This window comes from Pelodiscus sinensis, chromosome 21 (genome assembly GCF_049634645.1).
Source record: "Pelodiscus sinensis isolate JC-2024 chromosome 21, ASM4963464v1, whole genome shotgun sequence".
Taxonomy (NCBI): domain Eukaryota; kingdom Metazoa; phylum Chordata; order Testudines; family Trionychidae; genus Pelodiscus; species Pelodiscus sinensis.
The window spans coordinates 18935956-18953214 of record NC_134731.1 but is presented as its reverse complement, the minus strand read 5'-3'; the positions used below and the strand labels follow the sequence as shown (position 1 = coordinate 18953214).

At 44.0% G+C, this 17259-nt stretch overlaps 1 protein-coding gene across 1 annotated transcript in view; it reads left to right on the top strand.

Moving 5' to 3' along the window:
• The window catches only part of HSF5 (heat shock transcription factor 5), a 59748-nt gene that overhangs the window by 16197 nt on the left and 26292 nt on the right, over window positions 1-17259 (top strand). Inside the window, exons 3-4 of the mRNA XM_075905056.1 lie at window positions 6305-6402; window positions 16668-17198. Of these exons, the coding sequence (XP_075761171.1) occupies window positions 6305-6402; window positions 16668-17198 (629 nt within the window). The remainder of the gene's footprint in view (window positions 1-6304; window positions 6403-16667; window positions 17199-17259) is intronic.

The following is a 17259-nucleotide window of genomic DNA, read 5'->3' as shown; positions in this document are numbered from 1 at the left end:
CTCCCCACCTAAATTGGGAATACACCTTTCCCTTACACCTGCATACATCAGGGACCATATTTGATTAAATGTCAGTACTCTGACACATTTGGTATTCTAGTTTTAGGGTGCTTGCCTCTTGTGTGGCCAATTTGCATCATTGCATTTAACAGTGGTTTCAAAATGTCAATATCGTTTCAAGTGCATGCAGAAAGTACATAAAATGCTATTTTAAGTTCAAAGTATTGTTATTATGGCTTATGTTTATAACACAATACATACTGCTAAATCTTATGACTCTTGTGTCGACTACTCATGCTAACTATTCGAGCCTTATGTTAAATGCATTAAGTGTGTTTCTAAACCTATTTTAAGACAGTCCTTCATTTTATGTACTCCTTATAGCTATAATGATTATTCATTAGTGATTTTTTTTAAGCATCTTAACTTTTTTCTATAGGTATCTGAACCCAGATTATAAATGATATAAGCTTAGGTCAGATCATATATTGAAAATTAGGTCGGGGTCAACACATTTACTGTTTTCTAAAATGCAATCCTGTCTGTCACAGAAAAGATTAAATGGTACCTAAAGAGATTACAAAAGAACCTTACACAACTTAATTTGTAATGCAGACAAGAAGCAAGACCTCATAGCAAACACAGTAAAAGGCTAGAGAAGTAGCAAGTCTCTGCATTATGAGTCTCAAACTATTACTACCCCCTAACAATAAGCAGCATTGATGGAATCTCTTCCTGTTTCAGAGATAGCATGAAGTAACTGCTGCCACTCTTCTTCCAAGATGGAATTATAAACATGAGTGTCGGAGAGCTGATGATTACAGAATCATTGCACCCAACCTTCAAAGGGGGTGGGGCTTAATTGTCCTTTGCCTTGCAAGATATTAATCTAAAAGGTTGTTACAACAAAGAAGCAATGGGCTTAAGTTGCAGCCAGAGAGATTTAGGTTGGAGATTAGGAAAAGCTTTCCAATTGTCAGGGTTGTTCAGCACTGGAATAAGTTGCCTAGGGAGATTGTGGAATCTTCATCATTTGAGATTTTTAAGAGCAGGCTAGACAAACACCTTTTGGGGTGGTCATGGTGTTTGGTCCTGTCATGAGTGCAGGGGACTGGACTTGATGACCTCTAGAGCAGTGGTCCCCAACGCGGTGCCCGCGGACACCATGGCTCCTGCCGGGGCATTTATGTGCGCCCGCTGAAACATCTGAGCTGGCCAGCCCCCGGCATGCGGCACATGCGTGGTGCTGGCCCCGGGCGCATGGGCAGCCCCTGCCCCGGGTACGCGGCACATGTGCGTTGCCGGCTCAGGGCGTGTGCGTGGCCCCTTCCCCAGGCGCGCGGTACATGCGTGGTGCCGGCCCTGGGCTCAGGGCGTGTGAGTGGCCCCCACCCCCGGGCGCATGGCACATGTGTGGCCCCACCCCCAGAAGTGCGGCACGTGAGCGGCCCTTCCCCTAGGCGCCCGGCAGCCACAAAAGGTTGGGGACAACTGCTCTAGAGATTCCTTCTAGTTCTATGATTCTATAGTGGGACAAGTGAAGACAGAACTTTCATCACTTTCTGTAGGGGAACAGGTGGTGGCATTACCACTTATCATTGCATTTTTAAATCTTGCAGATTATAAATAGGTAATGGCAAGGTTCACATTAAAATAGGGGAACATCTTGGCATATGAAACTACTTTATGCATCTTCTTCTTTTGAATGTCGTGTTCAACGCTGTATTTCTTTGTCCAAGCTCTCCAGCCAGTGAACAGCGTCGCTGGTTAGATTATGGTTATCCTCCACTGAGCCAGTGAATTTTCTTGTTGGGCATTCCGCAACTATTGACGAATAATTTGCGGATTGCCACAATCACAAAGTGAAGATGGCAACAAATTCCACTTACGCAGTAGATAACTGCACCTGCTCTGACCAGTCCTAAGCTGGTTTAGGACATACCACAGTCTCTGGGGAAGATTTAAGCCTTTCTGCTCAGTAGTGGTCTCTGACACAAGATGTTTGTTTGGGATGTCTACTTGCTGCCATTCAGCTCACCATAGTTCTTTGACATTGGTCGTGAGTTTCTTTGCTTGCTGCCAGGGAGGCTTACAGAATTTTAGATGCGATGTTGGTGACTGGTCAAAGTATTTCTGGCTGGGAAGAGATTGGCTGTTGCAGCTGATATGTTGATATTGTCTGCATTCCTGCTCCCATTGACTAATGCTTGGTGGGGTGATGTTTGCCAGTGGTGGTAACCATTCTATGGCAGTGGGCGTTAAAGTTCCTGTTCTCACTTGCATGGTGCTATTCAGTTGAGTGTCGACTAGCTTTGTGTAGACGCTTTCTGACCACCCAGGAGAGCAATATTCAGCAACAGAATACGCCAGGGCTATTGCTGAGGTCCTCAAGGTGCGTGCTCCAACTCCCCAACTGGTTGCAGTGAGTTTTCTTAGAAGGCTGATCCTTGGCTTTAGTTTCTCTTTTGTTTGTTCCAGTTAGGGTCACGAGGAGAGCATACGGTCAAGTGTTATGCCTAGGTATTTGGGATGAGGCTTGTAAGAAATTTTTTCCCACATAAAGCAACATCAAGTTTTGTGGTGCCATTATGGTTGTCTAAATGAAAAACTGTGACCATAGTTTTGTCCAGTTTTGGTTTGAGCCACCACATCTGCAGGTAGTTGGATATGATCGATTGCTTGCATGTTAGTCTGGCTGACAGTTTTGAAAGATTGGGATTGTGTAGCCAGTACGATATCATCTGCATAGATAAACATTGCAGACCCAGTTTTTGGGATGTCACTAAGATAGATGTTAAATAATGATGGTGCCAGTACGGAGCCCTGAGGGAGACGGTTATTCGGTGTTCTGGATCTACTAATGCTGTTATTGTGGTGTACATGAAACTGGTGGTCGCCAAGTATTGGTGTCAATAGCCGAAGTGTCCGCCAGAACTGAATCAACCTCGATAGTATGCATAGTAGTCCCTTGTGCCACACTGTGTCATATGCAGCTGACAAATCGGCAAGAGTTATGCCAGTCTTCATTTTTCCTGGTTGCCAGCTTCATTTGTGGTTGTGAGGGCCAGCACCTGGTCGCACGTACTTCTGCCTGGCCTAAAACCAGTCTGATCATAGAATCATAGAACTCTAGAGCTGGAAGGGTCCTCGAGAGGTCATTGAGTCCAGTCTTCTGCCCTCATGGCTGGACCCAGTACTGTCTAGACCATTCCTGATAGATGTCTATCTAACCTGCTCTTAAATATCTCCAGAGATGGAAATTCCACAGCCTCCCTGGGCAACTTATTCCAGTGTCTCACCACCCTGACAGGAAGTTTTTTCTAATGTCTAAGCTAAACCTCCCTTACTGCAGTTTAAGTCCATTGCTTCTTGTCCTATCCTCAGAGACCAAGGAGAACAATTTTTCTCACTCCTCCTTGTGACACCCTTTTAAATACCTGAAAACTGCTATCATGATCTTTTAATAACCCAGTCTCTATGGTGGCAGACAAACGAGCCAACACTTCTTACTCCATCACTTTGCTGGTAGCGGAAAGGAGTGCTATTGTTCTGTAGCTTGAGGCAATATCTGGTGGTTTTCCATTCTCAAGAATTGTCATCACCTTTGCTTTTTTTTCCAGTCCGTAGGGAGGCAGCTTGTTTTGGTGGATAGACATGAAGAGTGCAGCTAGCCAGTTCCTCCCCTTCGTTCCTAAGTTCTTCAGAAACTCAGGGAATATTCCATCTGCGCCAGCAGCTTTCTTGTTCTTTGTAGCCGCTAATGCTATTTTAATTTCTTCTTCTGCGTATGGAGCAGAGAAAACGCTGGATTCTGGGCATTGCTGGACATTCTGGGTGTACTCCCTTTCGATCTATTGTCTTTGTCTGGTGATGTCTTTGATGTTCTAAGGAAATGGGAAGCAATTTGGTTGGCAGTTACCGCAAGCGGTCGTAGCTTTGGTGGCACAGCTGCTCCCAGATGATGAAGCAGGGCCCACGCTTTTCTGCTGGAGTGTGTGAAGTTCAGCCCTCTACTGTTTTCGTCCATCTGTTTTAAGAGCGCTGTGGCTTGCTCAACAGCGCCAGTCTTTTTGTATTGCTTTAGTAGTAGTTCTGTAATGGATGACCAGCAAGGTGTGTACTCTTTGTGAAAACCATGCAGAATATTTTTTTCGCCACTTTCTTGATAAGTCCCATAAAACGCTGATAGTTTTTGGGAGATGGCTCTATCCAACGGATGCAATCTTCGACTGCCTTTCTAAAACCTTCCCAGTTAGCCTTGCGGAAGTTCCATCGTGGTCTTGGAAGTGCTTCAATGACAGGGATTTCCAGGCCAATTCAGTGAACTGTAGGGTGATGCTGGCTATGTGGGAATGGCCCAAGCACAGTCCTTGATGATCTTTGGTGACAAAGGACAGCTGTGGGTTATACGTTGTGTTCCAACGTGCAGAGAGGAATGTTGCTGGCTGTTTGGAATTGAAGACCAGCTCTACATCATCTGCTGATGCCCAATTTGTCAGCTGTTTGGCTGCCCTGTTGCTGGTATGGTAACCCCAATCAATATGGTGGCTGTTGAAGTCACCACTGAAGAGAGCTGGATGGGTCAGATTAGGAAGTGCTGGGTTTGGCCATTCTGAATTAGGTGACTTGTATACATTTGCGATAGTGAGTGCTCCAATCTGGATGGCTGCAAACGCCGCTTCTCTTGTTTCTTTATATTCCTTTGGTGGTTGCGTTCTTAATGCCACTTCTGACATAGGTGGTGGTGTCATGTTTAGCCGCACCAGTGCTTGCTATGAGGTTGTAACAGGTGATCTTCAGACGAAAGTTGTCTTCGCAGTGGGTTTCCTGGAGAAGCACCTTGTCAATATGATGTTCTTTTAGAGATCTGGCGAAATAGTTGTGTTTACTGCGTGATAGACCTTCGATGTTGAGCTGGTAGACACTGAATGAAGGGCTGATCTTAAATCTTTGGCTCTGAGATGGGTCATTTATAGCATTGAATGAACCGGGAGGATGAGTGTTCATCATTCGGTGACTAGTCGATGACATTCATTATGTCAGTTGGATAGTGCTAGTAGCACAAGTCCAAGAAACATTTAACAGTAGTGCCACGGGAAGGCTGTCATCACACTACCACTTTATGCATGAGATTTTCTCTCTTGCCTTTTACCTTGAGAGAGACTGAGTATTTTCCTAGCTTTATGATTTTGGTTCCCTGAGATACTGCTAACTGAATGCAAACCATTTTCTTTTCTGTGTACTGATACAATGCTGACATGAAACTTACTGTCTTTGAAGACTCTCTCAATTATCATGAAAAACGGGATGGAAAGTGTGGAGAAGAGGTTTTGGCTTATCCCATGAGGAGACATTTACCAAATATATGTACTCATGTGATTACCCATCCCCCAGACATGACTTTTTCACTCTGCTTAGATATAAGGAGTATTATTACCCCTATGTCACATATGTAGGGATGTTAACAGGAAAGCATGAGGCTTATTAGTATGCTTATCAGTTAACCTCTCAAACTGAAACAATTGAGCCTCACCCGTAACTCGTTAAAAGTCCACCTGCTGGCCATAATCGCATTTCATGTATATGTTGATGGTTCTTCTGTCTTTGCACATCCACTCAACAGACAGTTTCTAAAGGGCATTCAAGATGTGTAGCCTCCGATCAGATAGCCTACCTCAACATGAGATTTAAACCATATCTTCAAAGTCTTCACCCATGTACCCACTGAGCCCGTAGCTACTTGCTCCCTATTACACACGTCCATGAAAGTTGCATTCCTAGTACCTATAACTTCAGCCAGCAGAGTGAGTGGGATTGGATTGCTCATGGCTGAACCTCCCTACACCACATTTGCTAAAGACAAAATCATATTGCAACCACACCCAATCTTCTCTTCTGCCATAGCAGCTGCTAGATCACACCATTCCAAATTCTTAATTGTGAATGCTTTTTTAACCCAGAGTGCTTCCATTTGTCTGCAGAAGCAGAACATCTGCTGCAAAGAACTATCTGCTACTTCACTGAGAAAATTGCCCACATATGAGTGACTTCTCAAGAGACACGCATCAGACACAGGCGCAAAGCAATAGATTTTTGGATAGCCTAAATACATACAATAGACATTATTATTAAGATAATAGAAGTGAATCCTACATGTTTTGAATCCATCAGAGAGGTTATACTAGATTTCTGGAAGTGAGCTGGCAGTGCCAATATTGAAATATATGTGAGGATAGAACATAGAATTCTGCACTGAACAGTGGTTCTAGAAATTTAATAACTTTTCTGTTTGGATTCTTTCCAGCTGTGTTACAGTGTTGCTCACCTACTGCTCATCTAGATCCTCTTAGTGGTTGTGGCAGTCCTACAGCCTCAACCTACACACATTGCAGCTATTTCCAGGTGAGTGCACTAAGCTAAAATAAGAGGAAGCTGTGTGACCATGGAATACAGTACAGGCAGTCCCCGGGTTACGTACAAGATAGGGACTGTAGGTTTGTTCTTAAGTTGAATTTGTATGTAAGTCGGAACTGGTACATATTGTAGGGGAAACTCTAGCCAAACATTTCTCCAGAGTTCAGTTTTATTCTCCCACACCTCACTTCCCTCAGTCCTTTATTCTCAGGCTGAGGTGTCTGCTGAGAAAGGCCTCCCTGGTCTGCTGGGGCGGGGGGGGGGAGGGGGCGCTAGCTTCGCATCTCCCTGGTCTGCTGGGGGGAAGCAGCTAGTGCGGTGTTGCCTCACCCCGTTTGTAAGTAGGGATCTGATGTAAGTCGGATCCATGTAACCCGGGGACTGCCTGTAATATAAACGTCTGGAAAGGGGGTTATAGAATTGAAAGAGGAGACATAAAATTAATGTAAATGTAAAAACACCTGTAAGGACAGCTGTATATAAGTGGTTTTTGTAGCTCTCTGAATGGATGTCAAGCGTTCCATTCTCTGGAGCCACTTGCTCTGGGTGAGGCAATCACAGTGTAAGAGAAAACATTGCTAACTTCTTCAAGGTTTCTATTTGTCTTTGTTAGTGAATCTGTTTTTCAGATTTTAGTATTAATGTTGATAAATCTGGAGTATTAGCAGTCCACCAGGGATTAACTATCTTGGACAATGAGTTTCTCATACCACTGTGAAATCTTTCTAGTCTGCATACCAAGTAGGTTTCTTAATTTGCACTTCTGCAACTTTATCTAGTGGTTAGCAAAATCAAATCTGACTTATAAATCTGGTTTTTTCTCTCTAGTAACAGAGTAACCTAATGAAAATACAAATGCCCCATGTAATTGCAATAAAGAGGGAAGTATTGGAGAGCCTGTGTTTATTGGATATGAAAAGGTTTAAAATGGAAGGGGACCTTGTACTTTTTCATAAGAGACTAGTTAAGTGAGTTGTACTGAGAAAATAAACGCCTCTGTGAACTGAAAAGGGATTGGCTTTTCCAGACATGATTTTCTGGTTGTTCTTCTTGCTAAACACACAAATCCTTAAATATATTAATTCTAATCCTCTAGTCAGGGAGCTTTATGAGGTCCTGGAGAAACTTAAGCAAACTTAGGGCCAAATTGTGGTCTGATTAGTGTATCGGAGAAATAGTATAAAGAGACACTGATTAATCACATTGTAGGTGGCAGTGTAGAAGTAGAAGCATGTTTCACTGAGCTGCTCTTCTTTACCCCCCTGACCTGCACCTCCTGGGAGATGGGGGATCCTCTGATCATAAGATCCTTGGATGTAATAGGACACTGACCCATGTGATGGTTTGGTTCTTCTTCGAGGAGTGTCCCCGTGGATGCCCCATCTTAGGTGTTTCAGCGCCGCCGAGCTCGAGGTTGGAGATTTGTGACAGTAGTACCCCTGGCCGAGAGGCAAAGAGCCTGTGTGTGTGTTCTAAGGAGGCTGCTGCACATGCACAGCTGCCCCCCCCCATTCATTCCCTAATGCCATCCGTTGCGGTCGCTGATTAGCAGTCTTCCTTCATCCGCATCATACCTTTCCATCTACCTAGAATTTACCTCAGAAATCCCTCCTAATTGATTTAGCCTAATTCTTCTGACCCTTTACTTTCTATATTTAAAAAACAAAAAAACCCATAAAATGCATCTCTGGATAAGCATGAGAAGCCGCAATCTGAGCCCACACAGTGCCAGCTCCTTAGGCTATGCCATGCTCGCCCCAGATTTAAAAGATGTACAAGCTGCAGGCTATCCTTTTCAATTTCTGACAGGCACATGGAGTGTGTTCCTTATCGGGGCGAACACCACGTTGCAGAGCATTGCCCACACTGCCAAAAGCTCACAGCCTGATCCAGGAGATGGAGTGAGCTATAGCTTAAACTGCTGCAAATGGAGAAAAAGGCTTGGTCAGCGTCTGACTTAAAGCAGTCCACTCCTCCCAGACAAATATCACCTGGGACAGAGTCGGATACAGGGTCTAGCCTTGAGGACCATGAAAACAAAAACAAGAAAGGGTCCTATTCTTCCTTGGGGACCAACTCCCCATTGAGGAAGTGTGTTCCCCACAAAAATGCCGCACCGGCAACCCCACAAACAGGATGTGATAAACAACAGACAATGGGGACTGGCAAGGAGAAAAGCTGGAACCCTAAACACACACGGCATTCCTCACAGAAACTGCCAGAGGCAAAGCCTCAGCAGCGGCACCAAGCCAAACGGCTGTGGTACCATCTTCTACCCCAAACAGACACTGCTTGCAGAAAGCACCGAGTGTGAGCTAATCACTGGAGGCGTACCCGGCACCGCTTCCACATAATAAACAACTGGAGTTTCCAACAACACCACTCTGCACTTCACAAGCCTCCTGCCTCCCATCGCTACCCGCTCCACAGCCGCTTTCACAATTTACAGCTACAGAGGAGCTCACGGTGCAACCTTTCAATTACACAGGCCAACTCTCTTGCTTTGTCATTCAGTGACAACGAGGAGATGTTTTACAAATCATCGCAATTAAAGTGGTGCACCTCTCAAAGAGCACAACACAGCGAACAATGGCAGCTACCACAGTGGTTCCCAATCCAGTTTATGCCTAACTAGCCATATTGGGACCCCAGGCAGCTTATAGGCAACAACAGTCTGTCCAACCACTGCAGAGGAGCCAAATACTAAGGTCACAGGCATCTAACAGCTATACCATAGAACAATACAGCTCAGACTCAGAGGAACAGGAGGTGGACTATATGGGTGAAGAACAACGATCCCTGCCCCTTCTCCACCCACACAGAATTCCTCCACGTCCCTGCCACCAACTAAAGGTGATGACTTTAGGTTGTTTCAGGACCTCTTTAAGGTCTTACTATCTTTCTCTTTAAGATAGTAATAGAACTGTAGCCGTGTTAGGTCTGGTCTAGCTGAAACAAAAAACAGGACTATGTAGCACTTTAAACACTAACAAGATGGTTTATTAGGTGATGAGCTTTCATGGGTCTGGCCCACGAAAGCTCATCACCTAATAAACCATCTTGTTAGTGTTTAAAGTGCTACATAGTCCTGTTTTTGTTTCTCTTTTAAGATAGTCACTGACACCTTGGAGAGCTCTCTCTCAAACATGCCACAGACACAACACAAGCTTACAAACATTTTACAAACATCCTCTCATGCAAAGCTGGCTGTCCCCAAGAATGAGGCAATCATGGACCCTGCCAAAAATATATGGCTCAAACCAGCTACAGCCACCCCCACTTCTAAGTGTGTAGACAGAAAATACTACGTCTCTTCCAACGGGGCAGAATATCTTTTTCACAGCCGGTATCAGATTCTCTAGAGGTAGAAGCTGCAGACCAGTTGGGAAAACTACAAGTGACTCAAATAACTCCATACAATAAGAACTGGAAGAGTCTTTGACCAATTAACAGCTTTTATTGACTCAATGCCGGACAATAAGAGAGATCAGTGTAAAGCAAACATTAATATCCTGTACTGCCCTACAGGCCACGCTCGACTCAGCGGAAACAGCAGCTAGATCACTCGCTGCAGCCTTGGTAATGAAATGAGCCTCCTGGCTTCAACTTTTGGGATTTCCCAGAGAAGTTCAGTCCACTGTAGAAGACCTCCCATTTGAAGGTATGAAGCTTTTTGCAGAGTCCATGAACACCTCTCTGCATACCTTGAACGATTCAAGGGCTACCCTCAGAACTTTAAGCATTCAGGTACCTCTTACAAGAAGAAAGCAAAATAGATAATTCCAACAAAGATACAGACACACATCATTTAATCAACACTAACATCAATATGACAATAGACAACGTCTGAGAAAAAACAGATGGACACCGCCTTCTGACCAAGCCTCCGCTCAACAACCATCAATATCCAGGAAATAGTTTTGAAGCCCTGATCGAGTGTCTGACAACCCCAAAATTTCCGAGGTAGTAATCCACCTCATCCTCTGTATTTGGCAACAAACTAGCCGACTAGTGCATCCTGTTCATAACCCGCCCCCACCCTACTTTCCTTCCCCATCCCTTCGCAGGGACCCCTCTCACGAGTTATTGCTTCTACATGAGGCAGAACACTTAGGGTATGTCTACACTGCCACCCTAGTTCGAACTAGGGTGGCTAATGTAGGTATTCGAAGTTGCCTAATCTGAACTACCTACTCTGTGCCGCGTGTAGCCGCGGGCCCGGAGTCCGAACTACCGGGGCTTTAAAAATGTCGGCGCCCGGCAAGATGCAAATGAAGCCTGGGATATTTAAATCCTGGGCTTCATTTGCAACTTCGGTTGCCTACATTAACACCCTAGTTCGAACTAGGGTGGTAGTATAGACATACCCTCAGATAGAAAGCTGGCTAGACCAGGGTTTCCCAAACTTCTTACTTTAGTTGGAACCCTTTTTTTTTTTTCAGTACTGTTTTTTGCAGCCCAAAATATAAACGCATATAAAAAAAGAATTAAAAATGAATACATTTTCAGTTTTACCCGGCTGCATCCTCCGCCCAGCCTGGGCCAGGGCTTCAGGGACCTGACGCCGCATGGGCACTCCAGGAGGCGGGAGCAGGAGCAGATTGGGAGTAGGATATCTATCTAGGAGAGAGGGTTAGGAAGGGCAGGTTTGCCAGGTGTCCAGTTTTGTACCGGTCCAGTATTTGAGGGTTCTGCTCGGGAAACAAATTGAGAAAATACCGGACATATAAAATGTCCGGTATTTTCTAATTAGGTAAGTTTTATTACTATTAGGTGGATCAGTCCGTAGCTGCGAACTGCCTGGCTGGTAGATGTGCTCATGCTGTGCGAGTGTGTCTACGAGGCAGGCAGTTCACAACTACTCAAGGGAGGGTATGGGGGAGGGCAAAATGGAATCCCCGGGGCTGGACTCACTCGTGTACCCGGGTCTGCACGTGCCCAGGGAAGTCCCGCTTCCTGCTGGCCGATTCGTTCCTCCCGCTTCTCCTCCCGATCTCCCCTGGTTAGCCCCGCTGCCCCCGTCCAGCCCTGCTTCCGGCGGCTGGTTCTCCCATCCTTCTCCTCCCGATCTCCCCCGTCCAGTCCCCCCTACCCCCCACCCCAGCCCTGGCCAGCCTGCTGCCCCTATCCAGCCCTGCTTCTGGAGCCTGGTTCTCTAGTCCTCCTCCTCCCGATCTCCCCTGGCCAGCCCCTCCTGCCATCTGTCCAGCCCTGCTTCCGACACCCACCTGCCCCGATCTCCACCAGACAGTCCTGCTTCCCAAACCCTACTTCCGGCAGACGCCTGCCAGTCCACCCCAATCTCCGCCAGATAGCCCCGCTGCCCCCAACCCTGCTTCCACTAGCCGGCTGCCCGCCTGCCCCGATCTCCGCCGGACAGCCCTGCTGCCCCCAACCTTGCTTCCCGGCGGCCAGTTTCCCCCCCACCACACCACCTCCTAGCTTGCCCTACCCTGCTCCCCTCCTAGCAGCCACGCTGTGGCTCGGTATTTCTTTCCTGTGGTCCGGTACCGGGCTGTGGCCCATAGTTTGGGAAACGCTGGGTTAGAGCGAGGGGCTGGGAGTGCCTTGCTCTGGGAGAGAGGACGACGATTGGGTTAGAGTGGGGGACTGAAGGTACCTGGCTCTTGGGGAGAAAAGGGCAGGATTGGCTTAGTGTGGGTGGCTGGGGGTGCCTGGCTTTGGGGAAGTGGTGGGGGACTGGGTTAGAGTGGGAGGTGTGGAAGGAAGCTGAAGCACCTTAAACTCGAAGTCTTCATAGATGCAGAATAAGGCAGCCAGCACAGATGTCATATTTAAATTCCGGGGGGGCGGGGGCGGTGCGGGAGGGGAAATCTGCAGGTACCTGGTTTATACTGTGTTCTTTAAAGAAAATTCAAAATATGCCAGGCTGAAGCAATTATTCTGAGATATGAGTCTCTCCCTTATTGTCTTTGAACTTCTCATATTTGCAATCTGGGACAGTCCTGAAATTTTAGAACTATAAAAAAGCCATAATCTTCATAAAAAAAAAATGAGACCATACCAGAGATCAACAAGCTGGAGTGAAACAGGCACTTCAGATTGTGCTAATCTACTTTTCAGATCAGTTTAATTTTAAGAAACTCACAGGACATAATAGGGCAGTAGTGTTAAATTTAAAATACATGGTGGGAATGCTTTTTTTTTTTTTTTTTTTTTTTTTAAGTGAGAGAATATTACTGTATTTTTAAAGGCTTTTTTAAAATTTGATGTTTGTTCTTTTTCAAGTTCTCTGAAGGTCTATGGACTGGCTGTGAATTTTTTAAGTGACTGGACACTTTTTTATTGGTTTTTGTCCTAAATGTCCGGTAATGTTATTTTTATCACTATTTTCTATACTATATTTATCTATTGATCGATAGATAGATAAAAATAAACATATAATACATGGTTCTTCTCACTCTATCCACAGCTATTTTGGCTTTTTGTCTCTAACTGGTTGGCTACCCCTGCTCTAAGCACTGTAACTTGGTATACACTGGCAGTTTACAGTGTTGTAACTTTCCGTGTGTTCCATACTTCTGAGCCAGAAAGTTACAGCACTGGAAAATGCTAGTGTAGACTTAGCCTTAATGGCAAATAGAGTTATGTGGTTTTTAAGCAAAAATAGTTTTAAAGGTTCTTGGTTTTTGTTTCCTTCTTTAGAAGGAAATAAGTGGAAAAAAATTGGTGGTTGTATAAGAAGTTTTTTTTTTCTTTTAAGGGGAAAAAAATCTTAACACCTTATAGAGAAAGTAGAAACTTTCAGTCTGGCAGAATAGTAATCCATAGACTGGACATAGGTCGTCCTTCAGTGGTCTATTGAAAATCTTTAATTTGATCAATCGATACTCACACTGTTAAGTTTTTAAAATAACAACCAAGGTCTTTTTAATAATATCCTAATGTTCTATTTGCACTTTGTGTATAATGATATGTGAAATTTTATATCTCTTATCTTTGCTCAAGTACCCTTGTTTCCAAACACTTAGGGTATGTCTCGACTACATGGCTGTGTCGCCAGAGCCATGTAGATTAGTTTACTAAACATACCCAAATGAAGCGGCGATTTAAATAATCGCCACTTCCTTTAAATTAAAATGGCTGCCGCGCTGAGCCGATCAGCTGTTTGTCGGCTCAGCGCGCTAGTCTGGACGCTCCGCAGTCGACATCAAAGGCATTTGTTGACTGCCCTGGTAAACCTCATCCCACGATTATTTAAATTATTTAAATTGCTGCTTCATTTGAGTATGTCTAGTAAACTAATCTACATGGCTCTGGCGACAGAGCCGTGTAGTCTAGACATACCCTAAGAGTGTAATGAAGACAGCTTTTGGTGATACCTTCAATCCTCAAGGTTTGACACTATTCATCCAATTTTTCCTGTCCTGAGTATCACTTGTGCAAGATAACACCCTGTTTTTTGAGGCTATATTATTCTTTTAATTCCTGAATCAAATTTCTCTCATTTTATGTGTTACAAGTTTTTGCTTTTTCAAAAATATAAGAGCCTATGCTCTTTGTATTTTCACACTGATGCTGAAACAGGATTGTAAAACTTTGCAGAAGACAAAAGCAATGATTGGTGCTTGAAAAATATATCTGACATCTCTGGCTAGATTTATGGTGACCAAATCTTTGAGCCATTCTAAAATTTAAAAGAAAGAAGGTATTTCTTCCCATACTGATTACTTGGATAAAGGGTAAGAGGACCATAGCATGTCCATTGTTGGTCAAGCCTAAGTTGTACATATGATCAGAGGTGAAAATAAGCAGGTGCACCCAGGTGCTTAATGAGTTGGCTGATCTGCAGCGAAAGTCAGCCTTAAAGAGCTAGCAGGGACCCAGTTTGCAATAGGACAGTGTATATAAGACAGTTTAAGTTACTTTCATCTCTGCTATGATGCATCTTTTCCTAAGGAAGACCTTGGAGTTCACTGACGACAAGAACTCAAAAAAGCTGAGGTCTTGGTTCTACAATTTTTCAGAGCAGACCTTTATGCTTCTGGAGGGGGAAAGGGTGACAAGGATAAGTGGGAAAAGAGTAGGTGCAAGTTTTTTTTTTTTTTTTTTTTTTTTTAAGTAAGGATGATATCTTGTACTTGTGGTAAACCAAGATACCCAAAAATAGCTTTAAAAAATTAGATTCTGTTAGTAGAAAATATCTCAGAAGTCCTTGGAAGGCAATATGGATCCCTATTGGGAGAATGCACAAAATGAGAATTAAAGTGGCCATGTCTCTCACCATTCCCAGCCCAATGGGAGCTGTAGGAAGCAGCAGCTAGCATGTCCCTGTGGCCCACACTGCTTCCTGCAGCTTCCTTTGGCTGGGAACAACAAACTGCGGCCACTGGGAACTGTGGGAGGCCATGCCTGTCGATGGTCAGCCTAAATAAAACGTCTTGCAGGCCACCAGCAGATTACCCTAATTGGCTGCATGCTGAAGGTTGCTGGCTCCTGCCCTTGGATTACATTACTACTGCAAACACTTCTAAAATAAATCCCTATTACATTCCTATTAATGATCTTGCAATTTATTTGGAGGCAAACAACATTTCTATTTAATGTAATAAAAGATGTAGAATAGGCCAGTATTGGAGAGAGGATTAGTAATCCCAGATACTGGGATGTGGCAGGAATATTGAATATTACAATTATGGTCTTCATTCTGTAATGTCATAGAATCGTAGAACCATAGAGCGGGAAGAGACCTCAGAAGGTCATCAAGTCCAGCCCCCTGCCCTAGGCAGGACCAATCCCAATTAAATCAACCCGGCCAGGGCTTTGTCAAGCTGAGACTTAAACACCTCTAGGGATGAAGACTCTACTACTTCCCTAGGTAACCCATTCCAGTGCTTCACCACCCTCCTAGTGAAATAGCTTTTCCTAATATCCAACTTGGACCTCTCCCACCACAACTTGAGACCATTGCTCCTTGTTCTGCCATCTGTCACTCCTGAGAACAGCCTCTCTCCATCCTCTTTGGAACCTCCCTTCAGGAAGCTGAAGGCTGCTCTCAAATCCCCCCTCACTCTTCGCTTCTGCAGACTAAACAAACCCAGATCCCTCAGTCTCTCCTCACAGGTCATGTGCTCCAGCCTCCTCATCACTTTTGTTGCCCTCCGCGGGACCCTCTCCAATGCATCCACATCCTTTTTGTGGATACACAATGTCACAATATTTTCTCTCCCCATTGGTGACAATAATTTTCTTCTCAAATTATCTGATTATTGCTTACATTTCTTTTGCTTCACTTAAAAAAAAATGAGCGAGAGAGCATTGCAGCCCTCTCCCTTCATTAACAAAAATGAGATCCTGTCCAGTCTTCCCTCCAGGTGGAGATATATAATGGGTGAAAGTGGACCTGAGAAGTGTAAGGCAGGTATTTAAGTGGAAGTAATTGATGGACTTGGAACATTACTAAGAACTAGTGTTGATGTAATAGACTTACTCCTGTAAGACATTTTGCTTGGTATTGCATGACAAGAAAGATGCAAAATTAACAAAGCACACATTAAATGGATTTAAGGCTGGCTAACTAGTAGATCTCAATATGTAACTGTAAACGGGGAATCATCCTTGAACAAGTTTGTTTTTAGTGAGATTGTATAGGGATCAGTTTTTGGCCCTATGCAATTTACCATTTTATTAATTACTTGGCAGAAAAAATAAAATCGATAGCTATAGAATTTGCAGATGACACAGGAAATGGTGAATAATGAAGCGGAAGGGTCACTTATTCAGAGCTACCTAGCTTGTTTGGTAGCTGTGTTCAAGCAAACACTATACATTTTTGTACACACCAACGAATGATTAAAAGATTAGAAAACATGCCTTATTATAGTCTTCTTATAATTACATATTTAAGGAGCACAATCTATTTATCTTAACAAAGAGAAGGTGAAGGAATGACTTGATTTAGTCTATATGTTTCCACATGGGGAACAATCAGCTCTTGGTTTAGCTTGAGAAAGATACAGATGATCTAATGTCTGGAACCTGAAGCTAGATCTACTCAGCAAAAGTAATTAAGCACAGGGACAACTTACCAACGGTCATGGTTGTTTCTCCATTCCTGATAATTTTTAAATTAAGATTGGATGTTATTCTAAAGATGTGCTCTAGGAATTATTTTGGGGACACGTTGTGGTTGGTTTGACCTTTTGGCCTTGGAATTTGTGAATCTAAGAAACTTTCAATATATCAGATATTTTATTAATAATTTTCTTATTACAAAAAAATTGTTTTCCCAGAATCCTCCAATGCAGTCATCATACCCAGTTGAATTTTTGCCATCTAACTGGCCATGCAATGCATCTGATGAAAACAAGAAGACAGAAGTAAACCTAGAGGCTGTCTTTCAGATTGTAGATGAGATGCATTCATCCCCCAAGCTGGAGATGGTAAAGGTGGAACCTGTGGAAAGCCAGTGTCCAACCCCACAGCCTAGTGCAGGCCAACAATTGATAGTTAATCCTGGGAATAATGATGCACCTTCCTCAAGTCATGCCAGCCAGCTGGAGCCTCTTACACCTGTAGATTCTGATATTACAACATTTATGGTGGGAACAGATCAAGCAATAGGCTGTTCTCTGCCACAGTCTTCTGAATTTATTTATACTATTCACACTACTGAATCTCTAGAGAATACTGCTTCACAAATGGTACAGGAACCTGCATCAACACAAGAAGCACATGCAAAACTGAAAGAACAGTTGAGCCATGCTTCAGCTCAGTCTCCAGTGGTGTTTCTTCAGGAAGGACTGCCATTCAGTCCACGGCAGGTAAGGGGGAGAAAGGAACACTGCAATATGTGTTCCTGTACTGCAGAATATTCTGCTGTGA